Raw genomic sequence first — 21,110 nt, 5'->3', positions numbered from 1 at the left:
TTGTTATAAAAAAAGAATGATAAACTGTTATGCCCAACTGTTTGCACCAAAAATATCCCAAGACTGGGGGAGGCTGAAGTGGTGGAACACTTCAAGGAAAAGAAAGAAGAATTTCAGGAGCTCAGCCTTTTAAAAAATAAATTAAAACAAAAACTAAAAGCAAGTGCAGAGGTGTGATTTTGACATAAACATGTCTCAAGTGGGCAACATTTTTTTATTTTAGGAGCAAGCTGCATTGTGTGGGTAATGCCATCTTATGTGCATAACAAGCTGTGCTTCCAAATATCTACTCTTCACTGGGCTTCCAAACTTCAAGTGTTTGTGAAGAGCTCCTCCTGCCACCCACCCCTGGTGGAATCGGGCTTCTCTTACCAGGCTGGGTCTGATGCTTGGCTGTTGTCGAAGCTTCTGCTTCTTCCTCACTGCTGTCTGAGGAACTGTCCGAGGAGCTCTCCTTATGTATAGTGATTCCAGAGGACTTAGCAGTCAGAGCCTGTCCTTGGCTCTGTTTAACCTTTGGGGAGGGAATCTGTTCTTCCTTCCCTGTTGCTTTTGTGGAAGATCTCCGGGGTTTGTTGGAAGCAGCACCGGATGTATTTAAGTTGGTCTGTACATCCTTTCCTGAAGGAATGGCTACTTTGCCAGCCACCAGCTTAAAAAAAGGGTGAATAGGAGGCTGGGGGGGGGGGGGGAGAACATAACCGGAAATGCATTTTAAAACGTGTATTTTCTCAGGAACAACAAGACATTTGTGTCTGAAACAAAACCAATACTGAACTGCCATCAATCATAAGACTATGCAAATCTGCTCAGGATGCTCCAGTTTCTATTGCTGACTGTTTCACAGAAGTTCAATACATACACAAAATACCCTTGAAGATAACATTGTTTTATCTTTAAAGCAATTAGCCATTTCAAAATTTACATAAATAATTTCTACGTTACCTGCACTGCAGAAAATAAAACCAAGAACCACTAGATTGCCAACTCCACCAATGGCAAGATGTTGATACCTCCCCTGGTTCCAATAAGAGAACCTGTAAGATTAGCCTGACCTGCGTGGCTTCACTTATAGTATCTTATCTACCTTGAGAACAACCTTCTTGAAGAGTGGCTTCTTGTATGGAAGAATGACCTCTCCTTTTACCTGCTTTGCTGGCTTCTCAGCTTCTTTGCTATCTGAAGAATCAGAGCTGCTGCTTTCTGAGCTCTCAGAAGCTTTTGGAACAGGGACAGTTCCTGCTTTTGTTGAGGCTGTCCCCCCTTTCCCTGCTGGCTGAGGTTTGCTTGATGTGAGCCCTGCATTCTTGGCTGTCACGCTTTTCACAGGACTTGTAGCAGGTTGACGTGTTACCTGAGCTGGTTTCTATGGAAATAAAATATTGCAGAATTAGACTGTGGCGAAGATAAGAGTAATTCCCGATTCAAAGGAATGAAATCAGTAATTCAGTTGCCTGAACATGGAGAATAGCCACCTTAGAATTGGCAACGAAGATACTGAAGTGGTGGACAGCTTCCATCTTTTAGGATCAAGCCAATAAAGGAGCAAGCAGTCAAGATAAGCAACAGAATAGCACTTGATATAACAACCATGAAAGTCTTGGAAAAGATATTGAAATATTGTGCGTAACAATCTCTACAAAGATTAGAATCACACAAATCTTAGTATTCCTGAGGTACTCTATGGAAAAATATGCAGGATTTTGAAAAGTAAGAACTTTTCCAAAATAGGAAGAAAACTGGTGCTTTTGAAGGTTTTTTTTTGTTAGAGAAGACTCCTGAGAATACTGCAGACAGCCAAAAAAGACAAACAAATGGATCATTGAACAAATCAACTCAGAGTTCTCCCTTGAGCACAAGTGACCAGGCTCAAATTATCCTACTTTGGGTACATTATGTGAAGACCTAGCTCTTAGGAACAGGATCTAATGCTGGGAAAGGAGTAAAGAAAGAAAAGATGACCTGCAACAATGCGAATGGATTCAAGTAACAGTGGCAATGGGCATATTATTAAAAGACCTGAAAGAACAGGTTAGGAACAGACTGTCATGGACAAGATCTTTGTGGCTGCTAAGAGATGATACTGATTTGATGACACATCATCAATCAGTTGCCTAACCACTATCACTAGTTGTTTCCAATTGTTTTCTAGAGGCCTGGTAAGTGTAGGAATTAGATTGTAGCAGCATTCAACACACAAGCTGCTCCTATCTCGTGGTAGCTCTATAGAAGCAGAAAATGGCCTAAAACATGGACGGGCAGGAATTTGAGCAGGCTGTTGTGGCCCCGCCCTCTGAGCCTGTCCCATCGGAGGAAGAAAGCTCCGAGCATGAGGAAGAGGAGTCAGCCAGGCCTCCCTCTCCAGGCCCCTCCCCTCTGGCACTGTCTCAGGTGCCGGCCGAGGGAGAGGAGATTAGCAGGGAGACAGGTGTCTCGGATGAGAGTGAAGGAGAGACATCATTCCTGGACGCACGCCTCCGAAGGCATGATAAACGATTGCAGCAGCTCAGGAGGCGTGCTAGGAATTAGAACTGAGTCACTGGACCACACCCCAGAGACTATATAATAGAGGGTGGTGGCCAGTGATCCCTGTGACGAACAAAAATAAACCTTGGATAGTCACTAAAGCCTCGTCCGAAACTGCTGAGAGGAATATTTATTTCTGTTGGACTCTTGTACGCTGAGTATATTATCTTTCTGTTTTCTGTGGCAAATAAAGCACTTGGCAGACGGTGTGTATATTGCTGCCAAGTTGGAGATAAAGACCTGGGTGTGTTCCAAGTGCTTCCTTAACCCTCGGCTGGCTGTGTTTGTGTGTGTGTGTGGACGGGGAAAGATCACAGGCATTCCTTCACTTGTCCCGATGTCAATGCATTTAAGGGTCTGCTTCAAAACAAGGGAATCTTATAAAAGCTGTAATCTGCTTCTACATTAGCTTCCAAGATGGTGTTCAATCTGCAAATGTCAACCTTCATTTTCCTTTCCGGAAAAAATACCCCGTGTGCCTACACATTTGTAGTTGCTTGGTTTCCAAGATGCCAACAGACTTTGTTTATATGTTTGCATGCAACTTCCATTACAGGAGGCCCCACAACCGCTAAGCAGCTCGCCATCTTGTTTCAGCCACAATCTTCCTTTTATTAAAAGGAAAGGCGTGTGGGGAAAAATGTAAGTCTGTCTTGCTCTACCCTATAATTTTCTCCCTAATTCACCTAAAAGAACTGCAAAAAAGGTATGGGTGTGTGGTGTGTGGTGTGTGGTTGAGTTATAAATATTTAGGATGTTGATTAGGACTTAATGTCAGCAATCTCAGGGCTATTTTTAAAATGTGCAAAAAAAAAAAAAAAGCTATGTTCCCTTCAGCACAAACAACATTGGTGTTAGAAAGGGGCTTTCTGAATTTTGTCCCTCTTATCAGGTGGAGAGATACCAGGAGAGATGGGGTAGGAATGGGGATTTCAGCTCAAAATATGGGAACCTTTGTGAGGGAAGAGTCTTTGTTTTGCAATCAGGACAAGCTTATTTGAGGGCCTTGTAGTGATTTTATTGTCTTCCTGGACCTGGACCTGGAATCCAATCTACTATACAGTGTGTTAAGAGGGATTCATCTGGGGGAAATGCACAGCATTCAGTTCGTAATGTGATTGTATTTGTCAATAGATACAGATCATGTGTTGTCAACAGAGCTATAGGCTGATTCTCTTCGGTCCTTTAGCTACAGGCTACTACTCTTAAGAGTATTACATTGTTATTTTATTTACTTCTTTTGCAGTTTGGGTTTGGGCTGCTATATTGGAACTGTACTGAAAACAAATTATAGCGCTCTAGAGAAAAATCTGGCTGTCACTTTTTTTTCCTTTTTTAAAAAAACCCAGATTTTAGCCTCTTAAGGTGATGAAAATAAGTGGAACAAAATGAAGTACTTAGGGAAATTTCAGGATTCATCTGGAAGAAACTGCAAAGCTGAATTTTTAAAAGACTAACATTTTTTAAAAATAGATTTTTTCCCAATACAATTTTTTCCCAATACAATACAAATAATAATAATAATGAAATGAAACCCCCCCCCATAAAATTATGCTTTCTATTGATTGCCAATTCTTTCCTTTTCTTCTCTGACCCTTTTTAATCCGTCAATGGATAAATCATCAATTCAGTCTTCTTCTTTCAACAAAAAGAAGCTTCCAGTCTGAGGACCAACATTTCCCAAGAGCTACAAAACAAGAGTGTTCTGCAGAATTTCTCGTTTCCATCATTAAAAAAAGGGAGGAGAAACTACAAATATTAAACAAGTGTGCACAGATGGGCTTCCATCTACTATATACATGGCAGATTTAGAGGTTTTCTTTTTGGTTTAGAGCACTTCTAATTGTATACAAATGCTTCCAGCTGTCCATATCCCCTTTGCCGAGACTTTTCAAATCTTCTGAGAGTCAGAATTACAAAAATAAATTCAAGGAATGGAATAGATTTGCGTGACATATTTCAGATCCACGTCCCTTTCAAAAATCCAAAGCCAAAAACCTAATAAATGTCAGTTTTTGCCCCTGAGTACTTTTGACACAGTAAGTCATCTTACTGTGTCAAAACAGAGAAAGAAGAGATGCTTAGACTATTAACTATAGCCTCTTCCTGAACTCCATGCCACTGAGTTCTGTCAACTACCCACTTTGTATTTTTAAGGTATTCACAATCAGTAGCAATTAATCACCAACTGCATTTGCTTTCTCCAGATGGCACACTCATTAAACTCAATGGGGCTTAATTCAAAGTAAAAGCGCATTAGACTGTTTTTACAGCCTAATGTTATACTTCTACCTACAATCCTGTCTCTTTTTTTTAATTGTCACACAAAATAGTCTTTCAAATTTACTTCTCCTGATCAATTCTAAACACTAGATTTTTTTGTGCGCGCTCCCATGTACCCTTCATATTCATCACCTGAGGCAACAACATATAAATGTATATATCCAACATATTTTTTTAAAAATAGACATGCTTTCTAAGTAACAAAGCACTGTTCTCTCTCTCTCTCATTCATTCATTCTCAAAGCCAGATCAGATAGCATATTAATCTCCCCCCTCAATCAACCATCAAGAACTCTCTAGGCAATTTTCCTGCAATGATTTTATTCTGGCTTTCTCACCCCATTTCTAATTTTGAGAACAACTGCAGCAATTGGCAGTTCTACTCAAGAACTCATATTAGGGAGCCAATTCTGACACTTAGAACCTGAGTCACCAGGCTCTGGAAATAGGGCAAGAGAAAAAGAAAATATAACTGGACAGGAATCCACTCTACCCTTCTGCAGACATTACTTGGACAGCCAAGGTATCACTTCTAGACTGGAATTCTAAACTTGCTGCTACTTCTGCTGTCAGCACCACTTTACCCACAGTGCACCCCCTTGGCCCAGAAATTGAGGAAACAGCAGTTCAATTTTACAATAACCCCAAATTCCTGGCTGGGGAATTTTGGGAATTGAAATTTACACTTCTTAAAGTTTCTGAGGTTGAGAAATACTAGTATAGAGAACTGTAATAGGGAATCAGGTAACAGGAAACAGTTGTGTTTCATGACCTTACTCTTTCACTCCAGTTACCATTCCATTTTCTCAGGCAAGAGTCTTGGGCTGGGGAATGAATGGGTGGCAGTTTGTTGCCAGAAGATTTCCTCCTGCCTCCTGCTCTGAAATTTGTGGTATCTGTATTAACTGCTATGCATTAAAGGGATGGAGTTAAGCTAAGAAACCATGGCTGAAGGATTCTTGTATCCCACAGCCCACATTTTCATCAGTAGCACCACAGATGAGATTTTTCCAAAATCAACCAATGATGCTGCCAACCTCCCTCCTCCTTTTTCTTCCAGTGGAAGGATGTAAAGAAATTCCAAAAGAATTTCTTATACAAGAAAAACTTCAGTAAAGATGAGCTCTGGAATGGAAAGTACTTGAAAAATAGATTCCATTCAGTTCATTTAGCAGTTGGATATGATTTGAATTATTAACACCATTTGTTAAAAGGGAATTTGCAGGTTTTAACTAACTGCTTCTGTGAACACTTGTGACACAAAGAATTATGAGATTAGAACAATATAAGAAAACAAAGCATATAGGAAATATTTTTACTACCTACAAAGAAAATGGGAAAGGAAGCAATTATTTAAACAATTACAGAGGCTTCCTCCTTATATGAAAGATTCAATGGACAAAAATGTTCTAGTATTCAGACTGGCAACAGAGATGAAAAAAAGGAGACACTTAGCTGCGGTGTTAACAAGGGGGGGGGGGGAATCCCTGAATCCAAAATACTATTAATCTCATTAAATATAAATTGAGTCAATTTACTTAAAAAAAGAACAGTTTTTAACAAGCTCAAGTATATAACTTATATTTTTGATAGCAAAGAAAAAAATAATCCAAGAACATACAGCATCAAGAAGCACAAGCAAACAAAAACTGAGAAATTTACTGTATATATTAGCAACAGAAATCTAATCAAATTTAAATAGGAATGATTTCCTTACATATAACATATTACATAGCAAGGCAAGCTAAGACAGTGTAAAAAAAAGAGAAAAACTGATTTTAAAAAATGGAAAAAAAATGACTCAGGTATAAGGAACTGTAAAAGTTTAAAGCAAAGCAAAGTATTTAAGTATTACTTTGTAGATGGGGAAAAAAATGAAAAGGCAACTGTGGTACTGGGTTATAATTGTGGTATTAATTGTGGTATTTTTAATCACACCATATCTTCTTACATCACATATTTAATTGCCCACTTTTGTACAATGATGATGCAATAATAAAATTAACCAAATACTCTTATCTGTATCTTAATTCATTCACAGCTTTGTTCCTGAGGTAGAAGCCCCCTTTCAAGCCCCTTGTTCTCCTTCTTACTGATAAAACAAACGATTACAAACAATGCCAGAACATTCACAGCTTAAAAAAACCAAACCCCCCCCCCCATTGGGTTTTGTAAAAAAAATAATAATGGTAGGGCACAGTCTTTCCCTTCCACAGATTTCTCTATGGTTACCTGAGTGGCCACTTTATCTTCCTCAGAGTCAGAGTCATCACTTGAATCTTCACTACTATCTTCGCTCTGCTGGGCTTTCTGATGTGGTCCCTTTGGAGGCTGGGGCTTCACTGTACATACACTTTGAGCTGCACGAGTTGCTTTGGGGACTGAAAGCAATCAAGAGACAGAAAAGTGATAACTCGGCCAGTTCTAAAAGGTTGCACCATTAGAACACGCAACCTCACTTCCTTCTTTCTCTTTGCTGACTTTCGCCAAGAGCCCCAAAGATGCATCGATTCTCAGTGGTTTTCTTAAATGTTTGATAAGGCAGCTCAAGCAATATGATTTCAAGACGATACACATTCTGATAACTGTATTTTGTTGGTATGTTATGAACTGCCTTTTTGAAATACATTTTTATATCACACGCAGGTTAGAAATATGTTTAAATATGTACAGGTGGTCCTCGGCTTACAACCACAAATTTGTGTTGCTAAGTAAAACATTTGTTAAGTGAATTTTGCCCTATTTTATGATCTTTTTTGCCACAGTTGTTAAGTGAATCACAGCCGTTGCTAAGTAAGTAACAGGTATGTTAAGTGAAGTTGACTTTGTCTGTCAGAAGGTTACAAAAGGTGTTCACATATGACCCTGGGATACTGCAATGAACCCAGTTGCCATGCTTCCGAATTTTGATCATGTGACTATGGGGATACTACAATGGTTGTAAGTGTGAAAAACGATCGTTAAGTCATAAGTCACTTTTCTCAGTGCTTTTGTAACTTTGAATTGTCACTAAATGAACAGTTTGTAAGTCGAAGACTACCTGTATCAGAAAAAAGGTTAGTGGAATGGAGAGGGAAGACACAATGTTGAATGTTTGCCTTAGGCACAAAAGCCAAACACGTCTTAGGAACAGCCACTGTGTTCTTCAAAAAATTATTTTGTGAAACTATCCACAATTTCCTGATACTGAAAAAAAACAAAATCAGTCATGCTGATTTTTTTCCCCCAAGGCAGCTTTGGGACAAAAAGGTTAGGAGAACTATGCGCAATTTCAATTTACAGCATTGAAATTTAATAAATCTCATTAGCAGTTACCTGGTTATGACAGACACAGTATTTTCCTCACTGTGAAGTCAGTCACCGTAACAGCGGGGCTGACTATGGATACTGCAATTTTTTTCAATAAACAAATTGAGGTGGTCCTAGACTTACAACCATTCGTTTAGTGACCGTTCAGATGGCACTGAAACAAGGACTTCATATTTACGACGGTTGCAGCCTCTCCATGGTTACATGGTCAAAATTTCAGTGCTTGGCAACTGGCATTTACTTATTAAAGGTCCCAGGGTCATATGATCACCCCTTTTAACTTTCCCAGCGGGCTCCAACAAGCACTTAATGAGGAAATCCAAATTTGCTTAACATTCTGATTCACTTAACAACAACGATTCCTTTAACAACTGCAGCAAAAAGGTGGTAAAAAATGGGATACATTTTACAACTGTCTTGCTCAGCAACGGAAATTTTGGGCTCAGTTTTGGGCTGTAAGTCAGGACTAACTGTACATAGCTTTTATTATAATAATAATAAAATCTAACTGCAGAAAGATGCCTTTAGTTTAAAATTTCAAAATACACACCACTAAAAACTACAGTTTTTAGACCACTACAGTTCTAAAGCTGTGTGCCAAACCTACTTTAGCTATACCAAGGAACTGGTGAAGAGATGATAGACTTTAAATTCCAAGACAATCAGATTTGTTTAAAAATATATTCTAAAGGTGTTTTGAATTCCTCAGTCAATTGTTTTAAAGCACCACATGACATCTCTCATAGTTATTAACAACTCAACACTCGTTACTGCTGTAACAGATTTTTCACAGATTTCGGCAAGAAGAAATTTATGAGATCTGTCAACTGCTGTAGCACTGATAGAAACACAATTTGCTAATCTCTGTATTTCTATAGGCCAGTGATGGCTAACCTTTTTGCTGTTGTGTGCCAAAAGCGGGGGTCGCACGGGGGGCTCGCGCACTTGCGTGCCCACAACCATAATTCAATGCGCCCCCCCGCATATGCCCCCCCCGCGCTCCCCCTGCTTTTGGCACGTGATGGCACAGTAGGCCCTTATCTCACCCTCCCCAGGCTCCAGAGGCTTTCTAGGAGCCTGGGGAGGGCAAAAATGGCCTTCCCCAATCCCCCCGGAGGCCGGAAATGGCCTGTTTCCTGACTTCCGGTGGGCCCAGAAGGCTCAAAAACTAGCTGGCCAGCACGCGCATGCACGCTGGAGCTCAGCTAGGGCAATCCTCGCGTGCCCACTAATATGGCTCCGCATACCACAGGTGGCACACGTGCCATAGGTTCGCCATCATGGCTATAGGCAAAACCACACAAGAAACTATTTCTGAGATACATTTGAGAAAGATACATTTGAAAGAACATCAAGAATGTGATGTTTGTAAAATAGGGCACAGGTTTCAAAGAAGAATTTTCATAAAGTAACAATGAGAACAGTTAAAAGTTGAAAATATTTCTGAAGGAGTTTATATTAACAAAAGGAAGTTTTGTACAAAATCTATGTACAAAATGGTGAAGAAAGTTGCAAATAAAAGTAGAAACTTATCTTTAATGCAGCTGAAAAAAAATCTGTACCCTTTCACTCTAACAGATGAAAATACTGCCTACAGATGACAGAGGAAAATAAGCCAAAAAACATAAGACACTTAGCAGATTCTTATTTATACTACTGTTCAATTAACAAGATCCTCCATGCTCCAATATCTGACACCATTAATCACAAAACAGCTATGCTTGGCCTTGTTAGGGCTTCTTCATAAGAAAAAGAACCATTAAAATTAATCATATTAAGATAAATCAACCGCCTTTCAATTGTGAATAATCCAGAATCATGAATCTGTTTATTACTGGTTTTCTTCCATCTTTAGAAAAACTCATCATTCAGAAATGAATCTGGGATTGCCAATACCACAAAGGACAAGAACATCCAATTTCCTTCAAGGGAGCATCAGTTAATTGGTGAGACACGCTGACACTATAGGCCAGTGATGGCTAACCTTTTTGCCATCGCATGCCAGGAGAGGGGGGGGGCGGGGGAGGGTTGCGTGCGCACGTGCCCACACGCATGCGTGTGCAACCCCCTCCCCCCTCCGCTCCTGGCACATGATGGCCTGGTAGGCCCATTTTTCTTTCTTACCTGGTTCCAGATCCTGTGTATCTGGGAAGGGCGAAAACAGCCTTTCCCACTCCCTTGGAGGCCCTACGGAGGCTGAAAGGGCCCATTTCCCAACTCTCGGTGGGACAGGAAGTGACATTTTTTCCTGTCCCCAGCCTCCAGAACCTCTCTAGGAGTCTCTAGGAGCCTCTCTAGGAGTCTCTGGAGGCTGGGGACAGGAAAAAACATCACTTCCTGTCCCACCGAAATGGGCCCTTTCAGCCTCCATAGGGCCTCCAAGTGGGAAAGGCTGTTTTCGCCCTTCCCAGATACACAGAGAGGATCTGGAGCCAGGTAAGAAAGAAAAACGGGGCTTCCCCACCCCGCCCCCAGGCCCTCCAGAGGCAGGAAACAGCCTGTTTCCCTACTTATGGTGGGCCCAGAAGGCCCAAAAATCAGCTGGCCGGCACGCGCAAGCGCCCCAGAGCTGAGCTGGCATGCCCAGTAATATGGCTTCGCATGCCACCTGTGGCACGCATGCCATAGGTTCGCCATCACGGCTATAGGCTAAAGGAAAAATTGAAGATGCTAACACATCTCTCGTGTCAGTTTTGAAATAACTGGCATCAGTGGTGGCACTTCAGAATGCAGTTTGTGCATCGCCTTGTTATTAGTGTCCTTTCCCTGTCAAGCTGCTAAGCAAAGAAATTAGTAGAGCCGCTGAAAATAAAAGGTTTTTTCCCTGAGCATCAATAGGGCTGGAGCCTTCTTACTAGATGGAGCTGGCAATTTGGATGGTGTAAGGTCAGTTTCATCCTCACTGTCAGACGAGGTGCTGCTTTCATTCTGGGCTTCTTTCTTCTTCAAAACACCTGGTGCAGCTTTGGGTAGGATCCCAGGCTGATTGGCCTGATTTTGACTGGTCCTCACTGAAGGACGTGGAGTTGATAAACCCTGCACAACAAGGGAAAAAAACAGGCAGACATACAGATAAAATGCACTGATTTCTCATATACCTTTCCTTCCTTCTTCAATTTCTAACAGAACCAAAATGATATATTCCCACCATTAAAAACAGCAATGATCACAACTGGGATTGCCGTGGCTAAGTATGATGCTTTGCTTAACAACCGCTTCACTTAGTGATAGAAATTCTGGTCCCAATTAGAGTAGTAACCCGAGGATTACCTGTATAGCCTGAAACAGATACAAAAACTTAATCTGCCTGCCAAGCTTCTTAAATATCTTTGAATATCAGATTTTTTGTGTGTAACATTTTATTTACAATAAAATACATTTCATGGTATTTTATGAATGTCTTTTAGCTTTGTATAGTTTTTATTTTGTTAAGATTGTAAGATGCCCAGAGTTACTTTGTGGCAGTATGGGCAGCCAATAAATTTCATAAACAAACAAATGATTAACATTTAAATTGGTTAATTTGTCAGATCAACTGCTTCTTAAATGACACACAACAAATACCTGATTTGAAATCCTTTGGTCTTGCTAGTAACTAAAGATGGACCATGCCCATGGTATAAACATTACAACCCCATGGAGATGCATTTGCAATTGAGTTTATTTTGGAAAGAAGGGGGATAAAGCACTACTTTTACAAAAGACAACCAGCCATTCAATTGCCCTAGAAGGAAGCCACGCAGCGGTGAGCGATACAAGCTACAGTTGCCTGAATTACACCAGACTTCAAAGCCCCTCAAAGGAAGCTAAATCAAAGCTGTCTTTTCAAGAAACTCAGCATCTGGTCTGCTGTATTTTTAAGAACTCTGGGGAGAATAACAAAAAATGAGGCAAGAAAAGAAATCATTTTCTGAGCAGCTTTTATCTGTTAAACAGGGCAATGCCAAGGCTGCTAGGTCTCTAACAGCAGTTCTTTCTTTCTTATTCCTCTGTGTGACAACAATGAATATTGTAAGACGGTGTAAAATGTGGTGTAAAACACACCTGACAATCGCTGGCGAGAAAACGCATGTTCTCTAAAAAGGGGAAAGGAGTTATATAATTGGATCTTTTTCTTTCTTTCCTCCCCCTTTGTAAGTCTTCAATTCCCGTAATTTGGATGTTTGTGTTATTACTAGTCAGTTGATATGCACAATTTTGTCATTTTTGGCCTATTTTTTTCCAAATCAATGTAATTATCCTAACAATGTTAACTGAACGGATAAGTTGGATGACGTTCTGCTTTTACACAAATCTTTCATTCATAATACATATTTTCTCCTGGCCCGTCAAAAGAATTTGAAGACCTGGCTCTGCCGACTCCCATGGTGCTCACAGTGGAGCAACCAAAGGAGACGTATGCGAAACATTCGGAAAGGAACATATCCATTCACCTTGTACTGAGAAGTGTTCAAAAGCAGTGCTATGGAAAATGACAGACTTATCTCAATGGAGGGAAAAATCAGGAAGGTGCAGCAAGAGGCAGAGACCAAATTTTACAGATGGAAGATGGGGCAGATAATAGGTGTACCATACACTAGGCTTCCGAGATGCCAATGGAGACAGCTAGAACTATATTGCTTTAAGATGTGGGGTACACACATTGGCAAAGAAAAGGAGCTTTGTATGCGAAATTATTCTGTCTGATCATCTAGAGCAGAGGTGAGGAACGATGGAACCTTTATAACTTGTGGACTTCAGCTCCCAGAATTCCACGTCATTAAAGGGCCATCATTCCTCATCTCTGCTCTAGAGGAAGCCTGCTTAAGATCACTGACATGAGAGCTAAAAGGCCATGGACCAGAAGGCTGTCATTTTTTGTCATACTTTATGGAATATGCACTCCAAAAGTTGTCTTCACCCCTTTTTATATTTTTAGGAAATCGTTCAAAACCTGATGATTCTGATGTCTAGTTGTGGAAAGAGGGGATGACCATTTTATCTGAATTACCGGAATGACATTTTTGTTAGTATATTTTAGCAGGTTAATATTCATGGTTTTTTTTTTACACCATCCAAAGAAGCTACCCTGGCAGGCTGTAAATATCTTATTAAAAATAAGCAAATCATCTTACAAATGGCTGGCTCACGCAAAAACCAAAACCACCGTTCCTAGAGGAAAAACACCAACCTTCTGACTTATGGGAACCGGCGAAATCTCACTGTCACTTTCAGATGATGAGTTGCTGCTGTCTGAGCTCTGGGCTTCTTTTGAAGGAGGCGGTGGCTTTGATAAGATGGTTGCGGGAGACTTCTGGGTGGATTTTGATGGAACAGAAGCAGAAACTGCCTTCTTTAATGGGCTTGATGCTGCATTTTTCCCTGGTGCTTTGGAGGCCTGAGGATTTTTTTTGGAGATAATTTTAACTATGGTTAGATATTAGAAAAATGATATAAATCAGAGTTCATGAACTTGAGTAAGACATTCTGGTGTAATAAATGAAAACGAATGCTTGGGAAATAGGTTAAATTGTTCTGAAACTATATCAATTTCTTTTCCCTGAACTTTATTTATAAATACAGAACGTTATGACGAGTTAAATAAAGAAAAATATAACTATTGTGTGTGTATATATCTACAGAATTTTCCAAATGCTTCAAGCAGTTCCAGGGTAAGAATAGAATTATACTATATATACTCTACATGCATAGTAAAACCTACCAAACAGAACTGGTATTTAAAAGTGATCCTGAACTACCTGTTTAGCATTCATATTGTTTTATTTTGTTACACTATCCAGAATTACTACCTTGGAGGGCTGTAAATGTCTTATTAAAAAATAAGCAAATCAACTTACAAATGGTTGGCTCATGCAAAAACAAAGATCACCATTCCTACTTTTGAAGAACACCAACCTTCTGACTTATGGGAACCGGCGGAGTCTCGTCGTCACTCTCAGATGATGAGTCGCTGCTGTCTGAGTTCTTGGCTTCTTTTGAAGGAGGCGGTGGCTTTGATAAGATGGTTGCGGGTGACTTCTGGGTGGATTTTGATGGAACAGAAGCAGAAACTGCCTTCTTTAATGGGCTTGATGCTGCATTTTTTGCTGTTGCTTTGGCGGCCTGAGGATTTTTTTGAGATAATTTTAACTATTGTTAAGAGATTAGAGAAATGGTATAAAGTCAGAGTTCCTGACCAAGACATCCTGATGTAATAGATCTTGAGAAGGCTTGGGAAGCAGGTTAAATTATTCTGAAGCTGTGTCAACTTCTTTTCCCTGAACTTTATTTTTAAATACAGAGCAATATAATTTTTTTTAAAAAAATATAATTTGTTTGTGTGTATATTTTGTGTGTATATACCTATAGAATACACATGCTGTATGAGCAGGGTAAAAGATAATCTGGTAAATTTGCAGCCTGAAAACAGCCATAAGGGTGAAATCTTTGTTCAGCAGCAAGTGAAAACAATTATCTTTGTGGGCATTGTCTGTAATCTTAAAGTCTGGTGAAATTTACATAAGATTATGTTAACTAAACATTTGGTTACTTTATATTCCAATTTCAATCTATCATACCAAAGTGAGAACCTAGTTGTCACTATGACATTCTTATCTCTCCAAATTATAAATCAGCTCTCACAGCTCTTTAGATTCCACAGGAATAGTTGGCAATGAGATAGTATCTGCCTAATAATTCCTATACAGTGGATTTCCAGACACTTCATTGGACTGACCAGTTTCAAGCGGTTTTCCTTTCCTACATTTTGTACCCATTGGCTTCAGATGTTGGAATCAGTGTCTTGGCCAACTTTACCAATGCATCTCACCTGTGATACTGAAGCAGGTGTTTTAGTCTCACTATCCGATGAGTCAGTAGTTTCTGAAGTGTCTGTTGATTCCGGGCTTCTGTTTGCACTTCCAGATTTTGCACTGGCTTGCTTTGCTGCGATTACCTTTACTGCATTTCTTACACAAGAGCCAGGAGTGACTGGTGACTTGTTCAGCAGTGGACTATTGATCGGGGAATTTTGCACAGCTGCTTTAATCTAGAAGGAAAGATAAAAAATGTTCCTTGTATTGCGGGGTGAGGTAAACAGCATAGGTATTGGCTACTAAAGATGCATACCCTATCTCAGGGCTGTCAAACTCCCGGCCCACGGGCTGGATGTGTCACACAAGGGCCACGCCCATGCCCGCTTTAGTGAAGAGGAAAAAAGTCCCTTTATGTCATGTTATGCCACTGTGATGACGTGAGTTTGACACCCCTGCTCTAGCTAATGCATTGGAATAGTCAAGTTGGGACAAGAGGAGGATAAAACCCAGTTAATACTGGAAACATATTCGATCCATTGAGTAATGTTATTCTATCAAGTCTAGTCTATTGCTCTAAATTGAAGGAGTTAAAGTAGAGGACAATATATCCACTCATATTCCAGTGTTATTCTTTGGTATTGACAAAACTCAGGAAAGTTGCTTATGTAGGTTTAGGACAAAGGAAGCAAAAGGTTGGTATTGTTTTCTCTTGCATTTTCTGGAACCCCTTTAGGCAGGAGAAGTTTTCTTTCTTTCCCACTAGGAGAAGGAAATGAATAAGAGGGTCAGCTTAGGGAGAGAACCTCTTGAGAAAAGCAATTTGGAACCTGAAGGGGGAAAAAAAGAAAATGTAAAAATAATTATGATTGGGGCAGGAGGTAGAAAAGGAAAACTGAACCTGCCCATGGCTCACATGTCAAAGTCAAGAGAGATAAATCAACCCAATTTCATCCTTGGTCAAACAAAACTACACCAAAGAGGAATTTCTCTTCAAAGTGAGATGCTAAATTCGACTATAATAATCAATTCTAGTCTGCTTGCTCTCCCATTATTGGAATAGGAATTGCATTCTGCTCACAATTTCAATTTCATATTCTCATAACCATCCTGGTGTCCACTTTCCCTCTCTACAGAAGTAGGAGAATAGCTTAGAATGTATTCCCTTCCCCATTCCTGGAACGAAGTCCTTGTGTGCCAATTCAGACTTCAGCACTGGAGACAATGTTGTTGTTGATTCAAAAATGCACATGGGAGAATCCATGCATAAGAATTTTCTGATAGCCTTAAAAAGCTAGTTCTGGCACAAGAGCAAAGGTTGGAAAGCTCCATCTCAACATCTCAAGTTTTCTTAAGACAAAAACGTAGTCAAGTGGCAAGAGATTCAAATAATGGGGATAGGTTCATTTAATTTAGAACCTCGTTAAACTTGAGTGCATATTTTAATTAGCTCTGTAGTGTTTACTGGTCATTAGAGGACCAATCTATTCCCCCATCTCTATCCGTTGGATTTGTAATGTCTTCTTTGAGCATCTTCTGAAGACAAAAATGCTCACTAAACAAATGAGCAGTGTCTGGAGGTTGATACTATGGAGTTGATGTATGAATCCTTTGGAAATTTTCCTCAATATATCCTTTGGAAATGGCCAAATGGGGAGAAGCAAAGGGTATTCTTTCTCAAAGGCACTTTCCCTGCTCTGCCTTTGTCAAGTGAGTGAATTATTTAGTTAGTGAATTATTATTGCAGGCACAGACAAAAAGGACACACCCTTCCACTAATTTAGAAAACTGTTAACTAGAGTTACTTGGACTGTTGGTGCTTTTGTCCCGTCCTCAGAGTCAGAATCATCACTCGACTCCTTGCTTGTGCTCGTCGCCTTCTTTAAAGCTAAAATATAGAAAACAGAATTTGATGCCAAAGGAGATCACTTTTAAAAAATGTTTAGCATTTATAGTTACCAATACTAAATGATAGTATCTCAGTGTAGTGTAGTGTAGTGTAGTGTAGTGTAGTGTAGTGTAGTGTAGTGTAGTGTAGTATAGTATAGTATAGATATCCCTTTATTCTATAGTAATCTTTGTTGCTCCACATATCAAGTTTTAAAATATTAGTACAAATTTTGAAGTGGGGTCAATCCATTCCTACCATCACCAAACACAGTAACCAGAAGTAGATTCAGCATCTAAGGTTCTTGCACTGTAAGAGGTATGTTCTGTTACCTCTGTGAAAGATGCTGATGCAAAAAAAAAAAAAAAAAAGATGTTTCTGTGACACTGCAAAGATACCCTTCAATCCTTACCTACATATTCAGAACTCAATGATCACATGTTAGATGTCAATTACATACACTCCATCATGACAAGCTTCTTTTTGGCTCAAAAAGTTGTTTTGAGTCCCAAATTGGTAGAAAAACTCTAAAGCCTGTTTTTCTTGAAGTGCAGTCTTTATAGATAGCATTCGGATTGGCATCAAAAGAAACTTATTTTTGCCAGCTCAGTATAGAGATGTTATACTGCATAAACACCCATCCAATAGGTCATGTAAGGCAGACTCCCTTTCTGGAATTTCCAAAAATTCCAGTAAGCCCATCAAGCCTTTCTGAAGGATTGTTTGGGCAAAGGTATCTTAAGATGCTTTCGTAACTGGCAATAGGAATGTTCTCCTTGACAGTGAATTTAGAACTTTCTTTCGGCTTTGAGTAAGAACTTTGAGATTACCTAAGTGAGGGAGAGACACAAAACTACTATAGCAGATCTTTTGAATTAAGCCTTGGTGGCGCAGTGGACTAAAGTGCTGTTAAGTAGCACCAGCTGCCTGCAATTACTGCAAGTTCAAATCCCACCAGGCTCAAGGTTGGCTCAGCCTTCCATCCTTTTGAGGTAGGTAAAATGAGGACCCGGATTGTGGGGGCAATAAGCTGACTTTGTATAAAAAGAACACTGTTGGGGGGGGGGGCAAAAGCCCTACTAAGCAGGTATATACCAAAGTATGAAGGCTATTGCTTAACGCACTGTAAGCTGCCCTGAGTCTCCGGAGAAAGGGCGGCATATAAATCGAACCAATAAATAAATAAATAAATAAATAAATAAATAAATAAATAAATAAATAAATAAATAAATAAATAAATAAAATCTTCACTGTTATCGGTAAGATAATAAAGATGAGACCCTTTCTGCAAATTTAGAGCGCTATCTATGCAACACTGCAATGAGAATCTTAAGTAAGCTTATACTTACTTGGTTTGGAAGGTGGGGCTTTTACTGTGGTCAACGTTGTTTCCTCCTCACTCTCAGATGAGCTGCCGCTGCTGCTGCTGCTATTGGAACTCTCTGCTGTCTTTGTGGTCTGTGTTGTTTTTTGTCCTCCTGAAATAAGTGACTCCGAAGAAGGTCCTGCTTTACTAGAAAGGCCTTTATTTGGCCCTGCTTTTCTCACAGATGGAGGCGGGGTCTTATTTGAAGCAGATTTGTCCTGCTCTCCTTTTGCTTGGGCAGCAGCAACGGTCACCCCCTTTCCTGGGACAGAATTAGTATTTTGGTCAGCCAATTTTTTTCCAGCCACAGGACTTTTCTCCTACAAGAAAAGTTGGTTAAAAGAGAAAGACATTCCATGATATTGTCAAAGCATTTTTATAGATACTTCAGCATATCCTACATTCAAAGAAACTTTCTGACTCAAGGTTTCCTAGAGATTTCATAACAACAATTGCCTGCTTAATATGTGCTCTGGGGTGACCTCACACTCTTCACTTCCAGTTCTAAATTGATGAACACATCTGTTCTTCTCCTGTTCAGGAGCGATCACCTCAACAGGGCGTGGCAGTCAAGAGCTGGAGGAGACACTTTGTCACCAGCAGACTTAGTGGCTTGTGTAATGAATCCTTTCCCATCAATAGTGATAGAGATCTTCTGTATGCTAAAATGAGGTTGATCCTATCCCAAAGGTGCTTTGGAAATGGAAGGATTTATATTTCTCTGAGAAAAAAAAGTGCAGACTACAGGAACCAGGATCACTACTCAAGTGACTCTGAGGGCACAGATAAATCTCCAAGTGCTTCAATGACCCTCTAAAAGGATGCAAATGACCAGCTGTCTGCAAGGAATATAAATCCTTCCATTCCTCACTATCCTGTCAGAGCTGAAGAAGCTTCTTGGATGGGAAACGAAACTTCCTCAAAGAAAAAACAAGAAAGTCCAGTTGCCTCCTGAAAAAAGCACATTTGGACAACCATGACCTGGATGACTGAGAATCTGTACAGAGGCTGATTCTAGCACAAGGGTATAAAAGTAGGATCTGGCCAATACCAGCATTCCCTTTGTGGTCACCAGAGAAGGCTGTTTCAGCCCCCCCCCACCGCCTTTAAGTGGAGAGAATTAAGGAACAAATTATATCTTAAACCTTTCAATGGCTGAAGACACCTTGCTAATTGTATACTTTAAAATTATGAACTTTTTCTCTCTGTGTATGTGTCTTTGGAATGTTCTGATACTTTATAGCACTGAATTAAAGACATCATTTTGAAGCAATATTGAAGACAACTTTTCCCAAGTAAACTTACATGTTTACTTTTTTCTCTTAGTTAACACTTTAAGATAAGCAATATATACTGCATTTTTCAGAGTATAAGACGCACTCCCTCCCCCCAAAAAGTGGATGGAAATATCTGTGCGTCTTATACAGCAAATGTTGTCGAAGCCTCAGCCACCTGTTGGCCCCCACCCTTCGTCCATTTTTTGCCTCCACGCATCACATTTTTGGCCATTTCCCTGCTACCTGGAACCAGCCGAAAACGGTAATGTGCTGTGGCGATCCCGGCAGCCTGGAACGGGTCTAAAACAGAGAGTGCAGAGGCCAAAAACAAGACGCACGACAGCCAAATATGTGACACACAGAGGCAGCGATGGGCTGTGGCGATCCCTGCAGCCTGCAACAGCTGATTGACGGTATTCCAGGAGGCTGATCCAACCGCCAATCAGCTGCTCGTGCTGAATCAGGCTGCGATAACGTGCTGAAGCTGACCAGGCTGTTTGCTGCAAGGACGCGAGCCAGATGAATACCGATGGATGCTGGTAGGTAGAGGCAGATTTTTTTTTCTTTTTTTCCTCCCCAAAAACTAATGTGCATCTTATACTCCGGAGTGTCTTAAACTCCGAAAAAGATGTAGTTTGTTACTGAGGCATTTATCTGTAAAAAAACAATGGTGACAATACAACCTTATTGCTTAATGCATTGTAAGCCGCCCTGAGTCTCCGGAGAAGGGCGGCATATAAATCAAATTTAAAAAAAAACAAAAAACCTATGGACTCTGTTTTTGAAATGCAGGTAAGTTTCTAGTCAAGACAGTCACTTTTCTAAATTGCATCTGACTGCAGATTTTAAATATTTTCTAGGACATAATATTTAAAATAACGAGTGGTGTGGTGGCCTAGAGGTGGAGTTCTCACCTCACACTCAGGAGACTGTGAATTAGATCCTAGGTAGAGGCAGATATTTCTCTTTCTGGGCATATTGAGAATATATCTGCTGAACAAAACTCCGCATTGGTGACAGGAAGGGCATCCAGCCATTAAAACACTCTGCTAGCTCCATTCAGTTGCACAGACTCCACCCAACAAGGGATTATGGGGGTCATTAAATGAAGGTGATGATGATAATGTTTAAAATAACAGACACCTAGGTGCAGTCCTAATTGACCATCCTAGATACATTCCTGATATTTTCCAGCAGAATAGCAATGATCAAAGTCTTTTTACTTACAGTTTTTTTGGCAACTGCTTCCTCTTCCGAAGATGATTCTGAATCTGAATCTTCGCTGCTACTCTCTTCTTTAGTTACTGTCTTTGTTGGCTTGGTACCGTTATTCACATGCAGATTAGCTGGAACACCCATATAAAAGCACAACATATTGACAGACTGAATGCAATTTTTTTTCAACTTATATTACAACCAACTACAATGGAAAAGATTCTAGAAAAGGAGATGCCAAACTGAATCACTGAAGGGGCTCTGCTCTCTACCTTTTCTATCAAAGGATAAATGACCACTGATAGGTAGGAAATAAAATATGCTGATAAAAAAAGTTTCTTTTAAGCATCTGATTGAAATGATTTTGTCCATGCTAGTGCAAATGGACACGGTCTCAATAATCTCAATATAAGACACTCTGTGCACAAGCTATGTTAAATAGCAATAATACGTGA

The 21,110-nt window shown here is 40.0% G+C and overlaps 1 protein-coding gene across 1 annotated transcript in view; it reads right to left on the bottom strand.

Moving 5' to 3' along the window:
• TCOF1 (treacle ribosome biogenesis factor 1) overlaps positions 1-21,110 on the bottom strand; it is a 56,844-nt gene that overhangs the window by 24,953 nt on the left and 10,781 nt on the right. Inside the window, exons 4-13 of the mRNA XM_034402407.2 lie at positions 20,668-20,786; positions 18,147-18,483; positions 16,715-16,797; positions 14,927-15,145; positions 14,014-14,220; positions 13,289-13,495; positions 10,974-11,154; positions 7,042-7,190; positions 1,148-1,366; positions 373-676 (exon numbers count right to left, since the gene is read on the bottom strand). Coding sequence (XP_034258298.2) covers positions 373-676; positions 1,148-1,366; positions 7,042-7,190; positions 10,974-11,154; positions 13,289-13,495; positions 14,014-14,220; positions 14,927-15,145; positions 16,715-16,797; positions 18,147-18,483; positions 20,668-20,786 — 2,025 coding nt within the window. The remainder of the gene's footprint in view (positions 1-372; positions 677-1,147; positions 1,367-7,041; positions 7,191-10,973; positions 11,155-13,288; positions 13,496-14,013; positions 14,221-14,926; positions 15,146-16,714; positions 16,798-18,146; positions 18,484-20,667; positions 20,787-21,110) is intronic.

This window comes from Pantherophis guttatus, chromosome 2 (assembly GCF_059756535.1).
Source record: "Pantherophis guttatus breed Tessera chromosome 2, ASM5975653v1, whole genome shotgun sequence".
NCBI classification, from domain to species: Eukaryota; Metazoa; Chordata; class Lepidosauria; order Squamata; family Colubridae; genus Pantherophis; species Pantherophis guttatus.
Note: the sequence above shows the minus strand (reverse complement) of the source record. Positions and strands in the feature narration are given on the sequence as shown.